Raw genomic sequence first — 25,682 nt, forward strand, 5'->3', positions numbered from 1 at the left:
TATGCTATTTTACACATATTCTTAATGTGTAAAGCTTAAAAGATATTAAGTCTGATGATTTTCTACATTTGTCTTTTTATTAAGAAGTCAAATAAAAAGACTAAACCCAGCTACAGACTGATCCATATTTTAAGAAGTCTGTCTTTAAGTCTTTAAAGTTGATATTTGTATGAAGAAGAGTGTGACTGTTGTCTAAAGCAGCGGTCCCCAACCTTTTTTGCGTCACGGACCAGTTTATGCCCGACAATATTTTCACGGACCGGCCTTTAAGGTGTCGCGGATAAATACAACAAAATAAAACTAGTACCGGTACCGAAAAAAAGAAGATTTATTCATAATACACGTGAAAAGACCCAGGAAAACCGAGTTAACGATAAAAACGATAACAAAATAACGCTGAAAACCGATAAAAACCCTGAAAACTATACATTTCACACCTGAGCCTCAACTCTCGCGGCCCGGTACCAAACGACTCACGGACCGGTACCGGTCCGAGGCCCGGGGGTTGGGGACCGCTGGTCTAAAGACTACAAGTTATAGCTCACCCCATAATCAAATATATTAACTTGTGTAGTGCCTGCAGTGCTTTTTATTTATCTAGGCCATTTCTCTGTGAGCTCCTCAGATCTCAAGATACCAGCCCTTGTGCGTGATGCTTACCTGTTATCTCCAAGGTAAATTGGCCATAGGTATGAGGGTGAATGATTGTTTTTTCTCTGTGTCAACCTTATGACAGACTGGCACCTTATTCAGTTGCCCTATGACAGCTGGGATACGCTCTAACCCCCCACGACCTTGATTTGGATAAGTGGCAGATGGATGAATGGATAGAAGTTCTAAAAAATGCTGAAAAGCCCAACGATCATATGACACCGTATGAGCAAGCATTTAGTGACAGTGGAGAGTAAAAACTCCTTTTTAACAAGAAGAGGCCTCAAGCAGAACCAGGCTCAGAGAGGGGCAGCCATTGGCAGTTGGCATTTGTTTGTGCACAGCTTGTTTAAGGCACTGGCGGGATTTCAGTCAGGTGGAGGTCTGGACTTTGACTGGGCCACTGCAACACTTTTATGCCTTTTTGGTCATTCTGTTGCATGACCTGATTTTGGCCAACCGTTAGCTGATGGCAGATGGCTTCACATTCGACTTTAGACTTCATGATCGATTCAATCACTGCCACCACTGGTGCTTATGGATTTGATTAGCAGGATCTGGCAGCTACTTTCCCTCTTAAGTCCTACATAAGCAGTATTTTCACATGACTGTAGATAAAACTGCTTATAACAAGACTTCTGGACATATTTTGGGAACTGGGTCATGATTGAGGGAAATTTAAGCTGAGTGCCATCTAGTCTCATTATATGCAAGCGAGGGCAGACACCTTTAAAATCTTAAAAAATGGCAAATCACCATAACAACCTAGATGAATAATTGGCACTACGGACAAGAGGAAAATATGTAAATGTGATTTTGGGGTCAGTCATCCCTTTAATCATTTACAAGTCAGCTTGTGTGAGATATGTCCACACACAGAAACACACTGTCTTTTTGATCAGTCCAACATTCCCTGTGTGGCTGATATAAAATAGCAAATGCAATGTTTCTCCTGTTTTAGTAACATTTGCTAAAAATGTAATTTCCCAGCTGCTGTTGAGTATTTAAAAAACAACAACAACAACAACAACAACAACGCAATATTAATGGACTCTTGTCTGTCTAAATAAAAGAGAGACACACTTAAAGAAATATAGATATGAAGGACAGTGAAAGATGTTCAGTAACATGATGTGATGAACAAAAATACATTACACTAATATTCTCCCTAAACTTTAATATGTCAGCTGTTGAAAGAGTAAAAATTAAATCCTAATTGTCACGAACTGTCTGCGTTGCGTTTCTCAGTGTGATTCTGCCTGTTGTGGTTTGTGGATAACAAAAGCGTCCTCTTACCCAGGCTCGAGCGGGTACTGGAGCGCTCAATGATAGTGTGTTTGCTCGGGTTGTTGAGGACTGAACGTTTGGCCAGAGAGATGTCTGCTGTCACCCGTGTGATGGATATCCTGAAACAGAGAGCCAGCACATTAGTGGGTCAGTAAAAAGAAACCTATTAAATTTAGAGTCTATCATGGCTGCAAGGGTGTGTCCAGAGGGGGGAGGGGCATGGAGTGACACAGAAATATGATTGGCCTTCCTTTGTACCGCCAACTAGACTAGCGTACTGTTCATCTTTCAATCCTCAATATCAGTGGATGAAGGCATAAATAGGACATCTAAAGTAACTACAAACACTTACTCATATACAGTTTTATTGTACTTTTATTTTATTTAAGCAATTATGTTACAGTGCTTTCCACTTCTAATGCAAATACTGATCTCTGTAATCCATCTCAGGCTATAACATTTAAGGGATATACACCTTAATGAATCAATATTATGATCCAGTAATGTCATGTACACTGATGGGCCACTTTATTAGGTACAACTGTTCAACTGCTCACTAATCGAAGTATCTAATCGGAGTGTTTTAGGCATGCAGACGGTCAGGATGACATACTGAGGTTCAAACTAAGCATCAGAATGGCGATGAAAGGTGATTTAGGTGTTTTGAACGTGGCATGATTGTTGATGCCATACAGGAATCAGCTATCAAACTGCTAATCTACAGGATCTGCTGGGATTTCCCCACACAACCATCTCTCGGGGTTACAGAGAATGGTCCAAAAAAGAAGAAATATCCAGTATATAATATAATATAATATAATATAATATAATATAATATAATATATCCAGTTGTCTTGGTACAAATGCCTCGCTGATGTCAGAGGTCAGAGGAGAATGACAAGACTACTTCAAGCTGTAACCTGAGGTAAGTAAAGGCAACAGTAATTCAAATAACCCCTTGTTAAAATCAATGCTTGCAGAAAAGTATCTCTGAATCACAACATGTTGAACATTGTAGCAGAAGGGTTACAGCAGCAGAAGACCACACCGGGTGCCACTCTTGCCAGCTAAGAACTAGAAACTGAGGCTATAACTGGACAACAGAATGTTGGGGGGGAAAAGTTGCGTGGTCTTACTGAATTTCAATTTATGCTGTGAAATTTGGATGGTAGGGTCAGAATTTGATGTAAAACCCCCCCCCACAAAACAAATAAAGCACAAATACAAACAAACAGCCTTCACAGTCATCAGATCTCTGCCCAATAGGGCATCTTTGGGGTGTGCTGGAACTGGTTTCATGTTAATCTGGACCAAAATCTCTGAGCAATATTTCCAGCACATTGTTAAATAAATGCCACGAAGACTTGAGGAAGTTATCGGGTGCAAACTGGTTAAAGGGCTGGACAAGATGTACCTAATGAAGTGGCTGGAGTGTATATGATTATGGATAATCATTAAAAAACAAAAATCCTGGATGGGTGTAAGCCTCCATTCTTACCTGCCCTCAAACTTGTGTTTCAGGAAGTCAAAAAGTGCTTTCTGCATCATGTCCGTCACCTAGTAAAACATCAGACATCAGAAACAAGTAATATTTAATAGTAAAATCCAATGAAAGTAGAAATTACAAGCCGAGAATGCGCTGCTTCTCCTTACTTCATAGCCTTTGAGTGAAGGTCCGACTAGGACGATGGGCCTCATGGAGGGAACCACGTCGTAAGGGGGGACATGCTCCATCTGAGCATGGACAACACAGCACGTGAGTTGGTGTCACGTTATACACTCAGCACATTTCCAAAGACCTTAGAAGACCTGCAGTCACAGGGTTATACTCACACACAAATCAACATTAACTTGACACAAAACAGCCCCACCCACTCCCCATAAACCCTCCTTCTCTTCTGTGAGCAGTCAGATTGATGGATGGAGAGTTCCAGAAATTTGGAGTCCATTTGCGTTATTGAGTGTCTATGAATGTTCAGGGTCAGGGATCAATTTCTCACCGAAAGCCTTGGCTTCTACTTCTCAGTCTGCAGTCTCACATAATTAAAGTGCCCGTAATTAACCCAGATGCCAGGTTGTCAGGAGAAATCTCACGACTGCGTCACAGCTCTTAAGACAAACGTCATCCTTTGCAGCTCTTTCTTTTCCTTCTGCACTGTCACATAATTACTGCAAGGTATTGTTTGCAGTACGAGTAGTATTTTATGGTTAAAAAAAATCAACTTTCTTATATTTAAAAAAAACTAAAACTAAAAAATCAGTGTAGCATTTATAATCAAATTTCCACCTGCATTGTTGAACTTTAGGCTCATTAGTAAATTATCAACTGATCCATTAGTTTCTGTCCTCTGTTAGTGAGAAATGGATGGAAGGAGTCACATGTCCGATATACTCTGACAATGAAACTGGATTTTTTTTTTTAACCTTTTCTACATTTGTACTCCAAGCACGCCCCCGCCCCTGTGCACGCTGTACAGCACTTCAGGCAAGAGAAAGTGCTGGAGTGTCCCGCTTCTACATTACATTACATAAAGCAGAACAACGGAAGCTCATTTCACCCAATTTGTATTCACAGAAGCTAAAAATAAATAATATAAAAGCTTCCAAATGGCTCTTGTCTATAAAGGGGCAGCGCTGGAGCCCTGAACATCACAACACTACTCATTCGTTCGGGAAAAACAGGAGCGCAGGGAACAATTTAGCACGGGGAGGAATGACACGCGGTTTATTGTTCTTCTCCAATCACACGTTATACAGTTCCAGCGTGTAGATATTTGTTTTCACAGTTTCATGTTTATACAACAGAAAAAAATCGAATTTATATCCAATACTTTTCAAAAATGATGCAAAGGATGACTGCGAATTTCCATCAGGTATCACACAGAAAACTCGTGTGAGCTCTCATAGACGAAAGATTAAACTGGAAAGCTGAAATCAAATTACCCGACTTACCCATCCTTTAATGTTAGATATGCAGTTTCCCTTATATTATATTGCAATAATAAGTAATAATATTATTATGACACTGATTCAGCTCCAGAATTGGATGGGAATGGAAGAATTGATGGGTATTAACCCCGGCTTCATTTTTACTTCATTTTTAACTACTGTAACAAAGAAATTTCACAGCTTTGGCGTAAATAAAATATATCTTATTTATATTCAATGATCTTACATGTGCTTCTGCATATCCATCATGTCTGCTAATCCAGTTTAAGAGCCATGGAAGGACTGGAGCTTATCCCAGCTGTCAGAGGGTGAAAGGTGGCGTATAAACTGGATAGCTTTCCCAGTCTATTGTGGGAGCCGAGCCATATTTGTTTAGGTTTCAAACATAAATTGAAAGAAAGAACTTAAAGTATTTTAGTCAGCCAGGGAGAAAATGAATCCCATTTGCATTATTTTCATGTCACAATCTCAGTTTTTTTTGTTGTTGATATCATTCAATTTCGGCTCGTGTCCTTTCTTCTTGTGATTATAGTAATAGTAGTAGTGTAGCTTGAGGATTCCCTCACTTGCTTTCTCCTGTCTGTATATCAGTACCTGTTACCTGTTTTCCCCAGTTGTCATTTCCTCTTTTACTTTAAAGGTGGTTCTTCTTCCAGTTTTACTTCCCTTTTCTTTTCATAACTCATACTTTAAAGAAAAGCAAGCTTATGGTCTTTAGGAAATAAATCTTATTTTCTTATGACATTTACTAAAGACTTAGCCAGTATAACCACTTTTCTCAATTTTACAATTTTACTCCTTGAGTAAAGTCAAATTCCCTTCAAATCACTTCATCGCTTTAGCTGTGGGTTTAACACTCTGCTATTGTAAATATGAAACATTTTAGCATCCTATAGTACAAAATGAAAACTTTTACACAAAATGTTTCACTTTGGCACTTTTGTTGATCGTCATGGTATGATGATGCATTTGCTATGAATTCTGGGACAGCTTATCTTCTTTCCTTGTCCAATATATCTGCTGCTAAAGGGGGTAATAAAGTAAGTACTGAACTACCTTTTCTTAGTATACAGAGAAGATGAACAGATGTTATTACGGCTGTTATGTAGATACTTCGCTCAGTTAATAACCTTGAAACTGACTATATGGCTGCAACCACAGTTGCCTCTTTCCCTTTGTCCTCACTGAAGATGTCTGATTATACTCTCATCATGTTTTCTCTCCTGTTTGTTTCCCCTAGCTGTCTAGCTAAACTCCTCATTTTTGTGTTTTACTCTTGTGAATATAGTGTTTCTGCCCCCCCCACTAGGTTAATAACAATAAGCTATAAAAATGTCTTTTCTCTTCAGTGAGTGGGATGTTTGATTAAACCTTTCAGGCTTCTTTTCTCTTGTGCTCTGTAGTTATTTCATTTATTAGTGTGCAATTTCCATTTTTTAATTGAAATGACTGGGAGTTACAAATGTCCTAAAGTGGGCTAAAAGTGCATAATGAATAAAAAAATTGATAACAATATGTCGTGAAATGAATTTTAAACCTTATGAGATATTGCTGTGATAAGTATTGCAGTGCGAATGGTGTTGCTTGTATTTCTTACTCCTACCGCAACAGCCTTCAGCCTTTACGTGTGATTGAAATTGTGCTGAAAAGCATAAAAACTGCTGATTGTGGGCCACTGTGACTCAAATCAGCCATCACAAATGAAAATGAAAGCATGTCAGGATGCATTATAGCCACGTGCTGACTAACAGGGTCTGGGACGGCTCTGCACCTGCATCTGCACACTAACAGCTGTGATACACGCTCTGAGGAAATGACAGAAGTGTCACCACAATTTACAAATGATCCAGTGAATATTTTTGCGCTAACGAGCATCAGAAGTGATACACAGAATAAAAAGAGGAGACAACAAACAGAAGACGAGGAGACGGAGGAAAAAAGACGAAATGCTAGAGGTTAGTCTTGAAGACAAGCCACACTCACCGACTTCTGTTTCTGTTTAGCCGGGCCACCTACAGTATCAATCCACACAAAAGCCAGAGGAGACAAAAAAAAGCACAAAACACAAGAGCACATTTAGTTATTGACAGGTTTGGATTAGAGGGGTGGGGGAATTGGGAGAGGAGCTGTTTGTTGATTAAAGCAGAGTTTACACTGACTGCCTCCTCTGTGAATTCATATTCAGACTGATATCCAGCAGCAGCTATTTCAGAGAGGATCAGTTAGCTCAACGCCTCTCCCAGCTCAACAAGCACAGAAACGCACATCCAAACATATCACTGTAACCGTGGGAGCCTGAGGGGCCAAACAGTGTTAGATTTTGGATCTATAGCAGCAGCAGGGACGGATCAGTTATGAGAGGTTAGTGAGAGATGTAGAGTGGAAGAAGGAGAGCTTAAACCTGGATATCTTGGAGGAAAGGGGGGCAAATGCAGGACGGAGGAGGAGAGAGATCACCTTGCCCTCTAATGTTACCTTCTTAAAGAAGGGCAGTCGGTGGATGTTGGCCTGGGGGGATGTTACGCTGCCTGACATGCTCTTGGAAGAGCGAGGGTCACCCTGGGACTCAGGGGCCTCCTCAGCCTCCAGGTCGAGGGGGTCAACGTCAAAGGCCACTGTGGACATGTCTACGTGAGCTGATGATGGGAAGGGTGGACGTTGGAGAGACGGAACAAAAGAACAGGAGAAAGAGGAGAAAGCGAGATGAGGTGGAGTGAAAAAGGATGAGAGCAGAGAGAATAGCAGAAGGGAGAAAAGGCAAGAGGGGGAAGAATAAAGTGTGAGATGCATCCAGAGAGAGGCAAGAGATGGCACAGAGACTGGAAAAAAGTGACACAGAGTATGATTTAAACTGGAAACGACACTTACAAGAGTCTTAAAAAGAACACACCACAATTTTATGAGGCAGAGCACAGAAAGTGAATTTGGTGCGACGAGAAAGAAACAAAACCTGAAGTAAAGATGTGAACGAACCGTTGAGAAGGATGGCTGCAGCGGGAACTGGAAAAAGGTACAGGTAGGAAAGAAGGAATCAAGCAAAGAGGGAAGTTTAGGGTGGAGACAGGGTGTGTGTTGCTATAGGGATGAGGGAGGGTGAATGGGGCCTTGCAGGTGTCTTGTTTTAAAGGTATATCATGGAAGGGTTGAGTAATTGTAACAAAATTGTACAAAAGTAACAAATTTGTAGCTCATTAAAATGTGTGTGTATATCTAACTCTCTCTAGTATATCTCGAATCTATGTCAAATTCTGACTTTGAGTCAGAACAACAACTTAGGATGTACAAGGTGTGTTAGAGAGATGATTTTTCTGTTACACAGATATGCAAAGCCTTTTAAAGTCAATCAAGAGATGTTTATGTTTACCCATTTCCTCCACCGTCTCTCCTTCTCTCTGTCAGCCAGACGTACTTAACAAGTTTAATGAGTGAAGTTCATTTTCGGCTCTATTTCAGTCCCGTCTTGTGTGCTAATGACAGACCTCCTAAGACCTTTCTCGCTTCACACAGCAACCCACTGAGACACGCTGTGATTCATCATCATGCCTGACTAACTAGCCAATTAAAATTTTCATCTAAATATCAGGCGCCCGTCTCATCTTGCTATCTCTCTCTCGCTCTCTCTCACCCTTTCAGGTGCCCACACAAACGCACACACACAGACAGGCACTATGTTTCCACGTGACAGGGCGACCTTGTGACCTCACCTGTTCCAGGTGGAGTAGGCCTGCGGGTTCCCGTGGCAACGTCAAGACTAGAACTTCCTCCAGATTTACTGAAATACAGAAAAACGGGCACAAATCATAGCTTGGAGAACGATACATGATTCCTTTTGATTTCATTTTTATTTTCTACCTTAAACAAAGAAGAAGACACAAATTGTTACATATGATGATGCGAATGTAAACATTAAAAAACAAAGAGAACACGTGGAAAACTGCTTAAATTACCTGCTGACTGTGCAGAAATTCATATTCAACTAATATGTATACTAAAATCTGTTTCCTCTACTGCATGTGTAAATACAGAGACTATAGAGACTTTTGTACATACTATACTATAGATGCACTGAGTAACAGAGTGACTCACAGCAGTGCTTTTGTCTATTTCAGTATGTTTTACATTGCCGCTGAGTGCTGTGTGACTCATGTGTGACCTGTTTTAAAGAGTGGGTTCTTGTTTGTGCTGCTGATAACGCAGACACAGAGAGCTCGCTCTTCATTGTTACCTGGAGCTGAGTCGGTTTTGCCTCATCCTCTGCTCCTGCAGCAGACGGGTGTTCTCCAGTTTGACCGGGCTGGGAATGAAGCCCACCTCACAGCCCTCTTTCACCAGACGCCCGATCCACCAGTCATTGTTGTACTTCTGTATTCAGAACAGACAGGCATCAGAGGGCAATGCAGCATTTTATACAAATATATTTTACCATTTGACCCTTGTTTTCTGCCATGGATATATTAAACATGAGAATCCACCATTGTACAAACATGGCTATAGTTTCAAACCTTCTTAATGCCGGGGGAGGACTATCAGAAGAAATGGCTTAAGGAGAGAGCAGCCTTAAAAGGAGAGAAGTTAAAGTGTCTCATCTCAAACAGAAGAGGGCCGGCACCAAGGTCCAATATAAGCTAAATAAGGCTTAATTTAAACTGTGAATCATCACTTCTCCAGTAGAGCACAAGAGCATTTCTGCAGCCAGAAATTTTTCCCAAATAGGGCTGCATTAAAACTTTCATCATTTAAAACTTTTTGAATATGATTATTAAGGTTTTATATGAAACTTTAGACTAAATATAAAGTGTAAAACAAGCTAAATGACAGCCCAAACTTGGTAAAAACACACAATTCTGTATCTTGAGTCACTCAAAGTATCAAACAGTATTAAACAAATCAGAGCACTACTTTTATTTAGCAAATATTTTCCCATTTTTTTCCCAAATTTGGATCACCTATTTCTCACTGCACTGCAGCTTGTATTGCAGCTAACTCCCACTCATGGCCTGGCTAGGCTTTACAAAAGAAGGAGGCAGTGCAATAAGTTGTAGCATGATCCCTCATTGGTTTCCCACCCACCACCACTGACAGTTTTTGGATGGGGCCAATATGCTACTGGCATTCTTTTCCCAATACCATCCAAAATCCAAAATATCCTCACTCGAACTCAAAAGCATTAACTTTAGTTAACGTTGGTGCTCTAAGCCACAGAAATTACTCTCAGTGTGAAAAATGTACTGAAATGACTCTATAATAAGAGAATGAAATAAGTTCAAACCTCTTTAATGTGCAAGAAGTCTTTGGCTTCAAAGGAGATGGCCATGCCCTGCACAGGAACATCATCATTGGGGCCTGGGTTGTAACCAACATTTGTACGCACAGCAAATGCCACTGGTTTGGTCTGGAGCCAAGATGGGAGAAAAGGTATTAGTATGCACAGAGCAGCTCACTAAATCGCACTTTACAGCTGAAGAGATTTAACTGTGTCCAAACACTTAATCACGTGACAGTTACTCAATAAGGATGAGCACACAGCATAAGAGATGGATGTGAAAGGCTTGATCTCTGACCTTTGCTTTCTCGAGTGTGGCGAGAGCCTGCCTGTCGGCCTCCTTCCTCAGAGCCTCAGGGTCCTCCTCCAGGGACACGTCCGAGTCCGACGGTCGGCTGGTGTAGGAGTCTGCAGAGCCCTGAAATGCACAAAGAATTCATATAACGAAAGCAGAGTTAGACCAAATAAGCATGAGGTTTGCAGTCTAACTGATGAATTGCATGCCCATCAGTCCACTCGTGTTGCACCTTAAATCCAGGTATGTGTCTTTCAGCTGCTCCTCAATATGAGGAGTAAAGGTTGCAGCCTGTTTTTTTAATATCCTGAGATTATAATATCAAGACCACCTTGTGAAGTGCAACCTAAATAAACACAAAGAGAACCCCGCCCATCACACTGCATGAAGCTGACTCTGTGTTATTCGAGGTTGGAAGGATGCATAACATTTTCATTTGCCGACACTTCCACCGCAGCATCGAGAGCGGCCGGGGTGTTAAATCGTATTTTTTGCACAGGCACAATAGATTCAGCATGTGTGGGTGTGTCAAGTACAGACAGAAAGATGTGGAGAGGGGAAAAAAATGGCTCGAGGACTGTTTATAATATCAGCGAGGATATAAATTTCTCATGAAGTGGCTACAGTTTCTAACACATCCACCACTCATGCACTGTAACTCTCTCCTGCTGACCCTCTTTCAGACACCCATGCCACAATCAAAAACCCGAGCCTCCTCCGAGCCTGCAGAGTCGACCCGCTGTACTGCTCAGCATGTCCAGCGCAGGGAGGGAGGCAGCCTGAACTTCTGAAGTGTTCGAGTGTTCAATTTATATAACAATCCCACTTGTTCTCTTGTTGCTGTTTTCGTTTTTGAGCTGACAGGCTGCCTGATGCTTTGTGGGAGGTACTGACAAAAATGTGGACAAATGAATGTTCCAGGCAGAAAAAAATGAGTCACTAGGTGTGGGTTTTTAAAATAGAGGTGAGAATGAACAAAGATGACATACAGCATATGCAATGATGATGAAAAATTCCCTGCACATGTGTACTCAGACAAACAGTGAGTATAACAGATATCTTTGGACTGTGGCCGGCTATTGTTAGGAATTTCTTTCGGTATTGATGCCAATATTAGAGTTAAAGTATGTCAACAAATTTTTTTTTTTTATAAATCCACAGATTGGAGAACGTGAGTATACTAGCAGTGCTTTTCACTGTGTAACTACACTCAGTGCATTACTGGTCAAATCTTACTGTTGGCGCTGCTGTTGCTTTCTGTTTTCCTTAAAGCTTAGCAACCAACAACAACACAGGACATGTGATTTATCCTACTTTTGCAAAGTTAATGGTAAGAAAACATTAGAAGTAACTGTGTGATTTTATTCAACTATCTAGTTTAATCCAACCATCACATAGGCCTAAGTTTGTATTCTCAGTGATTATGAAAAACTGTTAATGGAAATAGACCCATTAACAGCTTTACTTCAGGCTCCTGATAGCTACTGTTACATCTGTTCCATCCTGTTACTTCTTTTCCAAAACTGACACAAGACGAATCAGGACTATATATTGTCTAAATAAGAAAGAATGATTTTCATGTAATCAATCACTTCTGTTTCTTTTAAAATATAACTATAGATATATAAATATATATCCTAATAATAAATATCGATTTTTCCTTTCCTATACTGCAGGAGTTCACCTGCAGGCTTTTCCCACACTTTTATAATAACTGTTCCAGTGTTTCTCCAGTGGGTCTAATAGATGCAGCACACCTAGTAGTTCTTTGGAGTACAGCAGGTGGGACGTTACATTATTTTTTAATTTTTAATATCTAGTAAAAAAAAACAACATTTCCCTAAAATAATTAAGCTGTAATTAGTTCAATTAAAGTAAACCTTTTGCATTCAGTATTTCAAAGGCTCATACGATTTCTGATGCCAATCAGTGAATTGTCAGTATGTAAGTTTTATGATCATAATAATAATACAATTTATTTATAGGTGCCTTTAAAAACACCCAAGGACACTCTAATATAAATGAACATAAAACAAGTTAAAATTAGACAGTGCAAATGAGCTGATTCCTCTTATTAACTACAGAACATTAATGAATGAGTCTAAAACTCACATATTTGCTTGGGGCCTCTTATTTTGCAATGACTGTAGAAAGTGTGATGACTTCGCCCGCCTCTGCAACTGAGACTCACCAATTACAGACTCACCAATGCTAATATTAATACAGTTACACTGCCATCTTAGCAGCACTGCACAATGAGAAATCACAATTATTTTGCTCTTGTCACTAGGCACATACACACATTTGTTAGGTACAATTGGTAATTACCAGATTGGACTCCCTTTAGCCTTCACAACTGCCTTATTCTTTATGGCATAGATTCAACAAGGTGCCAGAAACATTCCATAAGATTTTAGATTATATGATGCTCAGTTGGTCATAAGGGTTGGCCCCTTTTTGTGCAAAGAAAATTACATTACACATTAAAAAAACAGCCTGTTCAACTGACACAAGGCAGGATGGATCCAAACGCTCATTGGGTTTACATCAAATTCTTACCCTACAATCCAAACGCAATAACAGAATTCAGCACTCATCAGACCAGACAATGCTTCTCCAATCTTCTGTTGTCCAATTTTGTTCTTAGCTGACAGGAGTGGCTTGCAGCGCAGTCCTCTGCTAAGGTTGCCCATCTACTTCAAGTTTTGATATGTTGTGCATTCAGATACGGTGTTCTGTGTAACTTTGTTGTATAGAGAGGTTACAGTGAAGTTCTGCAGGTAACAAGGCAGATATCAAAGATAGTTTCTCTTTTTTGAACCATCCTTTGTAAACTCCAGAGATCCAATTCCAATTTTATTTATAAAGCAGTTTAAAATATCCAGCACAGGACCAAAGTGACCAAAGAGATGGTTTATGGGAAAATCCCAGTGGATGAGCAGTTTCTGAATTACCCAGGCACCAACAACCACACCACATTTAAAGTCACTTAAATCACCTTTCTTCCCTACTCTGATGCTCAGTTTGAACTACTTGATAAGTAGTTGAACACATGCACCCAATAAAGGGGCCAGTGAGTGTTTTTAAAAGGGATTACATTAAAGATTGAATGAGGAAAATATCAAAGCAGATTATCTTATCACAAGAAAGCAGGCAGGTTTGGTTTCGTGTTATGTTTTTTAGAAAATGGAAAGAAGACGAAGGTAGATGTTTGATTTCATATTAGAAATGAGCAGAGAAACATGACATAACCACCTCTGGTACAAAATGCAAACACTTTCTTTGTGCAGTAAATTTAGACTACATTTTCCTGGAAAATATCATCCCTGGTGGTTTACTGAATTTGCATGGTAAAAGCGAGAGTTACGGGAACCAATCAAAATGCAGGCGGGGTTATTGTTGTACAGTTCTGCAGTCACTGCAATGTGCAATCAACATTTACTTTATAATGACAAGTTAGAGCAAAAAAACCTTCGATTACAGGTTAAAAAGAAAAGTTAACATAGCAGCACCAGTGGAGCCAAGACTACTGCTCTCAGAAACACAAACTGTATGCTCCTAAACCTTTAATTTGTCTGTTCAACAGGAATAAACAACTCATATAAATTGTAACATATCTACTCAGAGAAAGAAGCTGCTCATATGTGAAGCATCATGTGGTGGTTGAATGTTTGCACGTCCATTTACGCATAGTTAATGCTCCTCTATGCCTTTGATTAGCATTCACGTGTCTCTGTATGATCTGAAATGAAACTACACATACTAATGTTGATTCTAGCTCTGCCACCTGTCATACCGAGGCCCTCTGTGACTTGGCAACAGCACACTAAATGTAGTTCCTCCCTGTTTCCAAGGCAATGGCCAGTGACTCCTTGTGTCCTCGGGCATTTACAAGCCATCCACACTTCCTGTTTCATTTACTCGAACACTCAAAGCGGTGCGCCCACATCCCACTCAAGTAGGAAGAATGATCCTGTGAGTGGTACGCCGCATCTAATGAGGATAGCCGCCTGTACTTAGTGACTCTGAGTCATTTTCTACACCATAGAAGTGCATCCCAATGTGAAGCCCTGCCTAAGAGAAGGTTAACAGACACTGGAAGGGAACCCAGGGGGATGTTTTTAGAGAATAAGAGCCGAAATGACGTTGGAAACTACCTGTGAATAACACGCTCAGTACAACAGGTCGGTGATGCAGCAAAATATAGAGGGAGTGGGAGGGACAAGAGATCACTATGAAGTTGTGCTTGAATAACTTGATTCATGTCACACACAGCCAGGAATAAATGTGAAGGACACAAAAGTCAATATTTTATCCCAAAAAAAGTGGAAACGAGGAAAAGAAAAAATAGAAACCACTTGATAACCTTTCTACACCTTTCTCCCATCAATTCCATCAAAATGTGTGGACAGACTGAGCAAACAAATGAACTAATTTCCTCCACCTCCACAGTCCCCTCCCTCCCTCCCCTCCTCCTCCTTGTCTCCCTCTCTGAAGTCAATGAGTTGCGTCTCTAATTTAGCTGCTTGCTTCACTTCACATACAGCTCCTGTTCAAAATAGCTACAGGCCACCTGATGGCAGAGCTGCTTTCCTATTGGCCGGGCACTAGTAGAGACCCCAGCAGTGTCATAGTAACCATGGCTGCAGCTTATTACTGGCAGCCACAAAGCGCTGTATTGCAAAGGAGATACAGAAAGAAGATATGGGAATCAATAGTAAATGAAATGCCCTGATGTGAAATAAGAGGCAGGGAAATTGTATAAAAGCATTTCAACAGGTGATCAATGTGGTATTTTCTCACACTGGGAGACCGCAGTCTAGTCAATAGGCCTTAGTATAACATGTCAATAACAATAACAAAACATTATGGGCTTTGGGTAAGCTTTTTAAGGGATGTAGCAGATATAATATCAATGTTTTTAAATGCTACAGTTTCCCACATCTAATGGATGAAATTCCAAAAACCTTTGTTCACAGAAGGAGCAGATAGTGGGGAAAAAAGAAAAGAAAGGGAGGTAAAGTTCAGTAATGGTCCCGAACATGAACTGTTTTCCTTCCATTTTCTGCACAGTGGCTGCCATCGTGATGACTTTACACCTCCTTAGCATCGATATTGAATAAATGGAGGGGGGGAGGTAAAGAGGGAGTGCAACAGAACGTAGGGGGGTAATAGAATAAGGAGCGACGGCGGGATGGTAAAAGCAAGTGCTTTGAATAATGAGGGTTGAAAAGAGTCACCCTGCAGTAAGGAAATCAGTTAATACTACGGTAAAAAAAAAGGAAAAAAAAGAGCTGTTCTTTCCATCTGAAGTAATTTATATTTGTTGGTGTCGGCTCTGTTCAGAAATCTCCTCGCCCTTTCACAGGCAAGCACTGACGGAGAGACCAGCAGCGACAAACCTGAAGTTCCTGATTGAGTTTGGCCCAGCATCAAAAGGAGGAGTTGGGTTACAAAGTGGCATGCAGCTAATCCAGACTAAATCACATTAAAGGAGACCTCTTGTGCTCATTTCCAACTTCATGTTTATTTAATAGACACTATTAAAGCAGCTTAAAGATAACCTTTTTAGCTCCCACCCTTCAAAATGTTCGAACAGCAGGTGGGTGGGGCTTCTGTGCTTACAGCCAGAGCTGTGTGTCGGCGATGACATCATAGAGAACTACAAATGTAGTTCCATATGTTGCTTTTGAATCATTTCCCTCATGGGAACAGTTTAGTACACATCAATCTATTATGGGGTTTTTATAAATTGTACGCAGGGACATTAAAGGAAAAAAAGAGAGGTCCCCTTTAACTAGCATACCGTATGTGATGTTTGCTAACTGGATGCATAGATGGGTATTACCTGACTAATCATCTGATGTGGTTTTGCACTGAGATCAGTTGATTGGCTGAGTTTTGCAGTTACTTATAATTGGGAAATAAAGTAGTAGTAGTAGTAGCAAATATATTTTAGTAGCATGCATTAAGCCTCAGCTTACAAAATGAAATTCTTCGTTTGGCATTGATGTTGTATTTGTCCCCATGTTTGTTCCTAACATCTTTAGAAAAACACAGCAGATCATCAGCAGTGTTTTTCTGTTATGCAAGGCAACAGTGCAGAGGTCAAACATGTTAATTTGTGAGTATCACAAACAACAGGAACACCACAGGTGTTGTCAGACTTCACAATGGGTTAGAAAGAAATAATTACCCTCAGAAAGCTCACACATACTGTGATCCTCTGCCCTGGTAATTATTCAGATAAAAATGCATTCACAATTGTCACATCAGAAGATGTGTAAATTTAAAAAAAAAAGCATGGAAAAACCACAAGATTTAATATTCTTTTCCTATCCGCTTTATCTCAGTGTCTCCTCGGGGCCACAGTCATCAAAGAGTTAAGAGAAGAAGAACACAACGATACAAGTAAGAAGTCTGAGAGCCAACTGTGTATTCATACCACATCCAGGGCGAGGTTAACTCAGTAAGAGAGGTAGGAGGGAAGAAATGGTGAAGTAGCAAAATATATGTCTCACAAACCTACTATTCACAGACCAAAGATTTCCTGGCTGAAGCTAATGGCCAGTGGCTGTAAATGGCCATGGCCCCTTCTCTGTCACAGCAGTGTCATGGCAACCAGATGGACGGAGAATGGAGATTACCAGAAAGATGTGTCATGGTCCTGGGTCTTTTGACCCAGCGTTTTAAGTTTGAGTTTATTTTGTTCATTAGGTTATCTAAGTTCATTTGGTTATTAGACTCCTTGTGTTTTCTTCCCCTGTATTTAAGCTTCCCCTCACCCTTCGTGTTTCATGCTGCGTGTCTTATGTTATCAAGTTTGTATTATTATGCCTAAGTGTTTCTAGTTATTATTTTCCCCTCGTGTTTCCAACCATGTTAAATCTCCCCTGCTCTTCATGCGTTTCATGTCTGTGTCTTACGTTGTCAAGTTCGGGTTGTCATGTCTATGTCTCATTATGTTTCCTGTTTTATTGTGAAGAGGTCTGGTGTTCTGTGTTCATCATGTTCAGTTTTACTCTCCCACTGTGACGTCATTATGTTCATGTGTGCCAGCTGTTTCCTCATGTGTCTCCACTTCCCCTAATCACCTCCTGTGTATTTAAGTCCTCTGTTTTCAGTGTGTGATTGTCAGGTCGTCTGTTGTCCACGCCATGTTTCCTATGCCATGCTTCCAAGTTTCTTGTCTAGGTTTTTCTTATTGTTTGTTTAGATTTCCCAGTTTAGGTTTGTGTTAATTTTGCTTCAGTTTGCCTTGCCCTTTGTTTGTACCTTTTTTACCAGCCATATTAAACGGCTCGCTTTTTGTTAACATTCAAGTTTTGTTCCCTGTTCCTTGGAGTCTGCATTTTGGGTCCTTTTTCAATTCATACAGTCTGCCCTCGCCAGACTGTGACAAGATGAGTCATGGAGTGAACTCATCAGAAATCCCCACAAACAAGCAAACGTTGGAGTGTAAAAGCAAGTGTTCTAATACTGAACTGTTTGATGGACAAAACCCATTGGAGTTTGGAGTTTATCATTATTGAAAATCTTTCTTCGTTGCTTTTGAGACGTATAAATCAAGAAAGCACAGGCTGCCAAATTCTGACACCAGTAGAGAAAAGGTTTACAACACAAGCGACACAAGCAAAAGATCAATCTCAGGACATCTGCTGTGATGATCCTCGAGAATAAGGGAGAAGACAAAAATTAGATTTTCTGTTATACTTTCACTTATTTTACCATAGAAACAAAACTGTGATCATTATTAACGGCATTTAAACTCCCTAGAAATCTAAAAATCAAATTATTTTAAAGTATAAAGATTATTATATTTGCCTGTATACATTAGACTGGGACCAAATGTATATAGTGTACATAATGAACCAACTGTGTAAATGTAAGTAAGATGGAAAAACAAAATAATTCTAAAGACATTACTGTGCAGTGCAAAAATTCACTTGTAAAGAAATTTGTTGGTAATATGTTTACATATCACTTATTAAAGCCGGCTTTTTTCAATTAGGACCTTAAACTAAAGCTATAAAAATTCTTTCTATCAGTGACCTAGAGAAAGTTATTCATGCTTTAATTATATCTGGACTGGATTATTGCAACAAATTATACGGACGGACGGAGCAAAAACAGCTGGTTCCAAATGTTGCTGCTAGCCTCCTGATAAGGACACAGAAGCGTGATCACAGTTAATTCTTAAATCGTTTCCCTGGCTTCCTGTGAAGTACAGGATTAATTAATTAAATACTGTTGCTCACATATAAGTGCTTGGCTTGCATGAGCTTGCTCCTGGTTATTTATGAGATCTTTTACAATGTCTGTGTCTCATGTTGCTCACTTAGGTCTTCTTGATCAGTAGCTTCTAATAGTTTTTAATTCCTGAAGCTTGTACAGCTGAATACATGAATTACCATCATTATGACTCTTTTCATTGTTCTTAAAAGATTTGTATTGTTTCGATAATTTTACTTGCTGTGCAGCGCTTTGGACAATGTCTGTTGTGTTTAAATGTGCTACATACAAATGTGCTACAATTTAAAGCTAATTCTTATGCAAAAGATCATAGTTTCATTAGCAGATTTTAATGAGACATATACATGCTATAATACACACAAAATACAAACATTGTGTAAGTTAATTAAATATGTTAGCAATGCAACATAAACAGCCTAAATCAAGATCAAATTTGGAAACTCCTGAGCCTCAGTCCTTAGTGCTCACTTGCACATAAATGAATCAAAGTGATGACTTGTGTCATGTGGGCGCATGTGCGTCCCTATGTACAAAACTGCTCATTTAAATTAGACAAAATAATTTTGCAAAACAACAACACAATATATAAGTTTCATTTGTCCATCTGTCAATACTCAATTTACAGAAACGTCACAGTGGTGCCATTTATTCTTTCTACTTTCTAATAAAAAAGGGTTAATGCAATCACACCTGAGATCAGATAAAATGACAAATCTCAGGATTTCTTTCTAGAAAATTGAAACATTTCAACATGTATTTTCATTCCCATATTGTTATTTACTGACAGTAGATGATCAAATGTTTGATATAAATTGATTAATAAAAAGAGGAAACATTTTTTAGCTGCAAATCATTACAAAAATATTCAACTGAAGTTTAACTCAATTATTGCCCCAAACCAACTACAAACATAATGGAAACCCGCACAACAAGGACGATATCAAGTCGTAGTTCTCTTAAAATATTCTGCAGTTCCAACACCAGTGATCAACAATTCAACCGAGGCCAGAGATTGAGGGACAGCAGTAAAAGAAACCCCCCTGAAATGGCCACAGTCCTGGTCTGAGAGGCAGTCCACATAGCTGCAAACGCAACGGTGAGGACTGGAAGTCTAATTAAAAACACAGCGCCTTTCCAGCAGCTGTGGCCCGGCCCAAAATGGAATCGCACAGTCGTATAGTCAAGGGGGAGCAAAGAAAGCCGCAGAGCAGGGGGTATAACGCTATCAGGACGGTACACAAAGTTATATTCTCCAGTCATATCTCAAAGCCTCTGCTGAATTTTCAAAAAGTTAGTCCATTCAGAAAGGAAACTGATACACACTTGCATTACATACTTTGAGTCAGGCACAGCAGAAAGTGCACAGCTTGTAGATTAATCCAGATCCTTCTTACCAACACAGGCCTTTGAATCCTCTCAGTCCTCTCCATACCTCGTTTGCCACACTCGCCACACCACGGCAAACCAAGGGGGCAACGCCAGAGTCCGCCGACAGAGTAACGTGTATATCGTGGGACCTAGTGTGAGTGTCTAGCTTAACAAGTGCATGAGTGTATGTGTGTATTTGTGAGTGTATGTGTGTGTGTGTGACAGGAGAGAAAGCCAGAAAAGAGTGTCGTGCGCCCGAAACTAAGTGAGCGCTCTCTTAACCTCCAACCCTTTCGCACACACACACACCCTCACACACACATATCCACCCCCCACCTCCACAACCCAGAGGAACGTGAACCTTGTGTAGAGGAAGGGAGCTGGAACTGGCTGGGGGTCAGGTTGCAGGACTTGTGCTACATTTGCAAACTGGGGAAATATATTTAGCCCTGGCTGGGCAGAAACAGGGACGTGAACACACTGAGACCCAGAAGGAGGCTTGGTATGCAGTCGTCAGCCATTCAGTGCCCCAGCTGACGTGGGAGAAGACTGGGGCAGTGCCCAGGGAAACCCCCTCCCCTCTCTCTTTTTTGCTTCAGTCCCCCTTGCCTCTGTCCTGATCTCATTCTTCCCAATCTCTCTCTAGCTCTCTCTGTTTCTTTGTCTATCTCTTGGAAACAGGGGTATCAGATGAGGAATAATATGGATATGAGCAGAGGTAAAACAGACAAGAGAGGTAGTCAGTGCAGCATTAGGGAATGGAGGACATGAAGAGCAGCGATCTGGGCTGTGACACTTTGAAGCAACTGGCGCTTGATGACTCGAGCCTTTGAAGTATCTGTTGAATAGTTACCGCTCATACCCCATGACCTTCTACATTTTAAACATTATCCAAAATAGGACACTATTAAAAGGCTAAAAGGAGGCAGTTGGAGAGCAGATACTTGTAGGTGGAGGTGTTGTGGAGGCAGCAGGTAGAAAAGTCTACTGTGTCCACCAGAGGGCAACCTTTGACACAATGACAGGGGCTTCTTCATGGCTATAGGCCCCACCACCCCTTCCTGACTTGTGTTTGTAACCGGTGACAACAGAGTCAGCTGAGGGACGGTGAAAAAACAGAGAGCTGCTAACACATATACCAGCTGGCTCCTCGAGCAGCCAAACACAGCAGCAACTGGGGCTCTCTGCTGGGATTCATATGTCAGATCTGACAGGAGGACGGCTTGCATCTCTCCGGGATCTAAACACTCAAAGTCTTCATATATGGCAACCAAGCCAGGATTTGTCTATGGGAAGATTAATGGGTCTTGGTATTCTGATGTCAGAAATGAATCTGTGTTTAAAGCAAAACCACATGCAAGTTTGACTTATTCTACTTTTTAAATGATTCAAATAGTTTTTAAGACATTCAAATTGTGGATAAATTTTCCTATATGGCTTTTTTTGATGAGTGAAACATATTTCAAATATTGCAAAACTCTAACTAACTAACTGAAACAATATTGCAGGTCTTGTAATGCAAATTTAGCACTCAACCTACTAAAATATGTCATATCTTTGCCGTAATGCAATGAACTTTGCACTGAGGTGAGTCTTATTCAGGTGGAAGTTCTCATATCACAATGTTAATTTATTCAACAGCAGTTATCAGTTAGTTATCTATCACATTAATCACACAGAGCATGTTAAAAAGAAAAATTTGATTCGACTGCAGGGACTACTGTGAAAACGGGGGAATTCTGGCCCACTCTCCTTTACAACGTTGCTTGAGGTTAGCAGGGATTCGTGTATGCACAGCTCTCCACATCATTTCAATCAGGTGGAGGTCCAGACTTTGACTGGGTCATTGCAACAGCTTGATTCTGTTTTTTCATAGCTATTCTGATAAAGATTTGCTGTCTTGCATCTGCAACCTACCTCCACCTCAACTCCAACTTTCATGCTATGTCTGGTATAACAACCTTTTGTGTTTTATCCCCACTCTGTTCTGTGCATCGGTTTGCTGCTGCTCTCTACTGTGATTTGTATGCAGACAAGCTCAAGGATAATATTTCAGTAAAAGCACTAATCGCATGCTCACTACAGTAATGCAATAGTTAGTATTCTGACAGTGTACAAAAGATATGTTGTTTTATTAATTTTTCTAGCTCCGACAGCTCAGAATGGTTTCTGGCATTTTCTGTCCTGTAGTAATTGTTGTTCAAGATTATTGGATTTCAAGTCCACTATGAACACCTGTGTTTTACTTGTGGGCAGACAATGTAGACATACCAGCACACAAGTATAAATACAAACAACAACATTGTCCAATACTGTAGGGATTGAACCCTGTACTGTAAATTACACTTTATGGTTTACACTTAAGCATGTGGAGAGGTGGGGAGGCCCCCCCCCAACAGGGCCAGACTGCCAAATATTACCTCCTGCAGAGGGAAATAGCAGTCTTCTTTTGAATATAGTCATCCTCATTTAGCAGATTGTTTGTCTTTCAGTTTGTTTTCTTTTTAAACGTGAAGTCGTATTAGCATCGGCTTAAAAACTAAACTACTGGACATCACTGGTGATTAAATCCGGAAAATACAATTGGGTTCATTCTCTGTAAGAGATGCTTCATGTAGACGTTTAGGGTTAGAGAGGAATAGGAAGTTCAGGCTGGATTTCACATTGTCCGAAGGATCTTGTTGTGTCCTTATTAGAAGTCATGTTTTTATTATAACAGCCTTTCTAAACTGATGTTGCATCACGAAGCAGTGATGGCTGTGTCTGTTTTTTGGGTTGTTAATTTGACAGACAGACTCGTTGTCATTCAGTGTACAGCAAGCGTACAAGGAACAAAATTTCACTGCAGTTGGTTCAGCACAGGGTGAAAGTATAAACACCTATGCTAAATATATAAAAATATATAGAATCCAAAATTACCATATAAAATGCAATGCTTAAAGCAACCGGTGAAATTAACATATAGAAACATGGTATCAAATTAGATTTCAGCACTTCCGATGACCTCGGGAAAAACGCAAGTGCATAACCTGGTGGTCCTGCACCGAGTGCTGCAGAGCCTCTTTCCAGCAGGGAGAGCAGTCCATGGTGGGGGTGTTAGAGGTCCCTGATGAGGGTGTTTTGGCTTGAGATCATGGCATGATTGATCCAAAAAAGGTGAACATAAATATGCAAGTAAAAAGTATTTTGTTTACTGACATCATCACCAAATACTACTGGAGCAAATACAATAATCCCAACTTCACACAACAGCAGCAGCAGACAGTCCCTGCCTGTATTCACACACCTGAAGGCAGAGTGTGTTTTTGTTGAACTTGACACTGCACAAACACGTAGGCTGCACCCACACACACACACACACGCACAAACACACACACACGAGCAAACACAACCCCATCTAAACATGCTCTCCTTCGTCTCTCCATCCCACTGTGCCTGCACACAAGGAGAGATTCAGTAGCCCGGTTGCCGTGGAAACCAGGCCGAGTGTACCAGCCGCTCCACTGTTGGTTGATTGTGGCTCTCGTCTACTCGTGTGTGTGTGTGTGTGTGTGTGTGTGTGTGTGTGTGTGTGTGTGTGTGTGTGTGTGTGTGTGTGTGTGTGTGTGTGTGTGAAAGAACGAGTGTGCACTTGCGTAGGTGTGTGTGAGAATGTAAAGCCTATACAGGGCTCTGCTTTCAGTTGTTCGGCTAATAAGGGCTATATGTATGAAAAACCTATATAACGCATCTTTATGCTTCTTTTTCTGGAATAAACACCTTAAAAAAATATCTTAACATAGTTTAAAAAATTGTGTGCATGTGTGGAAACACTCCATACACTTAACAGTTGAGTTGCTAAATCACTTTTTACATTATGTGCAACATTTTGGCAGCTCAACATCAACCCTGACAACTCTGATGAGTGGATCTGATGTGCAGTAGTGTAAGGCATGGGAGCATATTTATATATTTATATCATGAAGCATGAAATCATCCTTACTATATAGGTAATGCGCTCGTTATACAGCGTGGGTGATATGAGCCCTGTCTACCTGTAGTCCACCGTCACAAATTTAATGAAGAACAAGGCAGTGGGAAGGGGGGTATGTGCAGGCAAGGGATGTGGCTAACCTTTAGAAACCACAGGGGAGTTGAGCTCCCTGTGTTCACCACACGGCAGTGAGATTTTTTTTTTTTCTGAAGAAACACCAGTACTGAACAGGTAAATGTCATTCAGCTCGCGGCGCATCATTCCCTCTCTCAAATGAAGAGGTCAGGTGGAAAAGGGGGGCTCATTTAGCTGCGGCGCAGCATGTCTTTGAGAAATGTCACAGCCAGACAAGGACTGCTGCGTGGGTCATGAGCGTGTGATACCCAAACCAACTCCTTCAACCCCCCGAGGAGAAGAAATGTTCACAGCTCAAGAAGAAAGGCTTCTTCAGTCATTCCGAGCAGGAACATTAACATCTGCAGCTGGACAAGTTTAAAGCTATAACTTGTTCACTACATGCATTGATTGACAGAGAAATCTATGTATACACACATCAACAGGCCGGGAGGGGTCAGATCAGAGGGCATTGGTGTGGCATGAGTAAGACTTGGGGATTGGGATTCACAGTCGGACCTGGAGGAATCTGTGCAGATGTTGCTCAGCTCAAACTAGTTGAGAATAATGCTGTGATGCACAGCTGCATCCACAGGGGTTTTAGTAAGATATTATCATATCATGAATGTTTATTTATATAGTGTGTGTGCTGCCTGTGACATGCACAGGTAAAGAGAGAAAGAACTGCAAACATAAAAATGTAACCTACTCTTAACTCTGCAATAAAACACTTATTGGTTCCACACTTATTCTAGCTGCCATAACAATTTTTTTATATTAAATATTATGTTTGTTTATTAGACCTGTCTACAACCATTACACTTAAATTCATATGTATGGGATAAAAACTATATTTTTTTTACTTTGAAGAGAATGAAATATAAGTAATACAGAGAAAAATATACAGTGAGAATGTTTAGAATCCAAAACTGTTTCTTGTTTCTGATTTTCAGAAACAAACAGATTATGATGCAGTAATCCTGAATACTTCTGATAATTGGGCAATTTATGTTTCAGAAAAACATGTTTTCAGTGCTCACCTTTCAAATTCAAATTCAAATTTTATTTGTCACACACACAACCATACGCAGTATGACATGAGGTGAAATGCTAATAGCTGTGCAATGCCTGACCATTAAATGACAGTAGGTTTACAGTAAAATATACAAATTTACAGGTTACTACAAAATTTACAGATTTTAACTTAGAAATTTACAGTAAATTTCGTTAAATGCATCAATGATGTATTCAATATAAATATATCAATCAATCTGTATCAATATAAATATGTTGTAAGTGATGATGATTTTCCAGATAAATGTTACTTATCTGGAAAATTCACATATTCAAATAGTTTGTTTTATGTGACTAAAACAAAATGTGACCAAAAATGTGGTTTTGGTTGTTTGTTTGTTTTTTTTAATAAAAATGACATTGTATGGTAGTTGTGAAAAACTATAATACTAAATGAATGAGAGGTTAAATAGAATATCTAACTACATGAGGATCATGTTGTTGATGTTTTCAGT

General features: G+C 40.2%; 1 protein-coding gene across 4 annotated transcripts in view; it reads right to left on the reverse strand.

Moving 5' to 3' along the window:
- Positions 1–25,682, reverse strand: part of cacnb1 (calcium channel, voltage-dependent, beta 1 subunit) — a 39,702-nt gene that overhangs the window by 7,503 nt on the left and 6,517 nt on the right. For 2 of the 4 annotated variants that reach the window (XM_080905322.1, XM_080905324.1), the window contains exons 3-10: positions 10,449–10,568; positions 10,157–10,279; positions 9,113–9,249; positions 8,592–8,659; positions 6,871–6,899; positions 3,592–3,672; positions 3,437–3,495; positions 1,948–2,057 (exon numbers count right to left, since the gene is read on the reverse strand). In XM_080905322.1, coding sequence (XP_080761448.1) covers positions 1,948–2,057; positions 3,437–3,495; positions 3,592–3,672; positions 6,871–6,899; positions 8,592–8,659; positions 9,113–9,249; positions 10,157–10,279; positions 10,449–10,568 — 727 coding nt within the window. Of the gene's footprint in view, positions 1–1,947; positions 2,058–3,436; positions 3,496–3,591; positions 3,673–6,870; positions 6,900–7,362; positions 7,524–8,591; positions 8,660–9,112; positions 9,250–10,156; positions 10,280–10,448; positions 10,569–20,092; positions 20,369–25,682 lie in introns of those variants that run through there. The other 2 variants (XM_080905323.1, XM_080905321.1) reach the window with 2 other exon arrangements.

The sequence above is a fragment of the Rhamphochromis sp. 'chilingali' genome (assembly GCF_963969265.1).
Source record: "Rhamphochromis sp. 'chilingali' genome assembly, chromosome: 15".
Lineage (NCBI taxonomy): Eukaryota > Metazoa > Chordata > Actinopteri > Cichliformes > Cichlidae > Rhamphochromis > Rhamphochromis sp. 'chilingali'.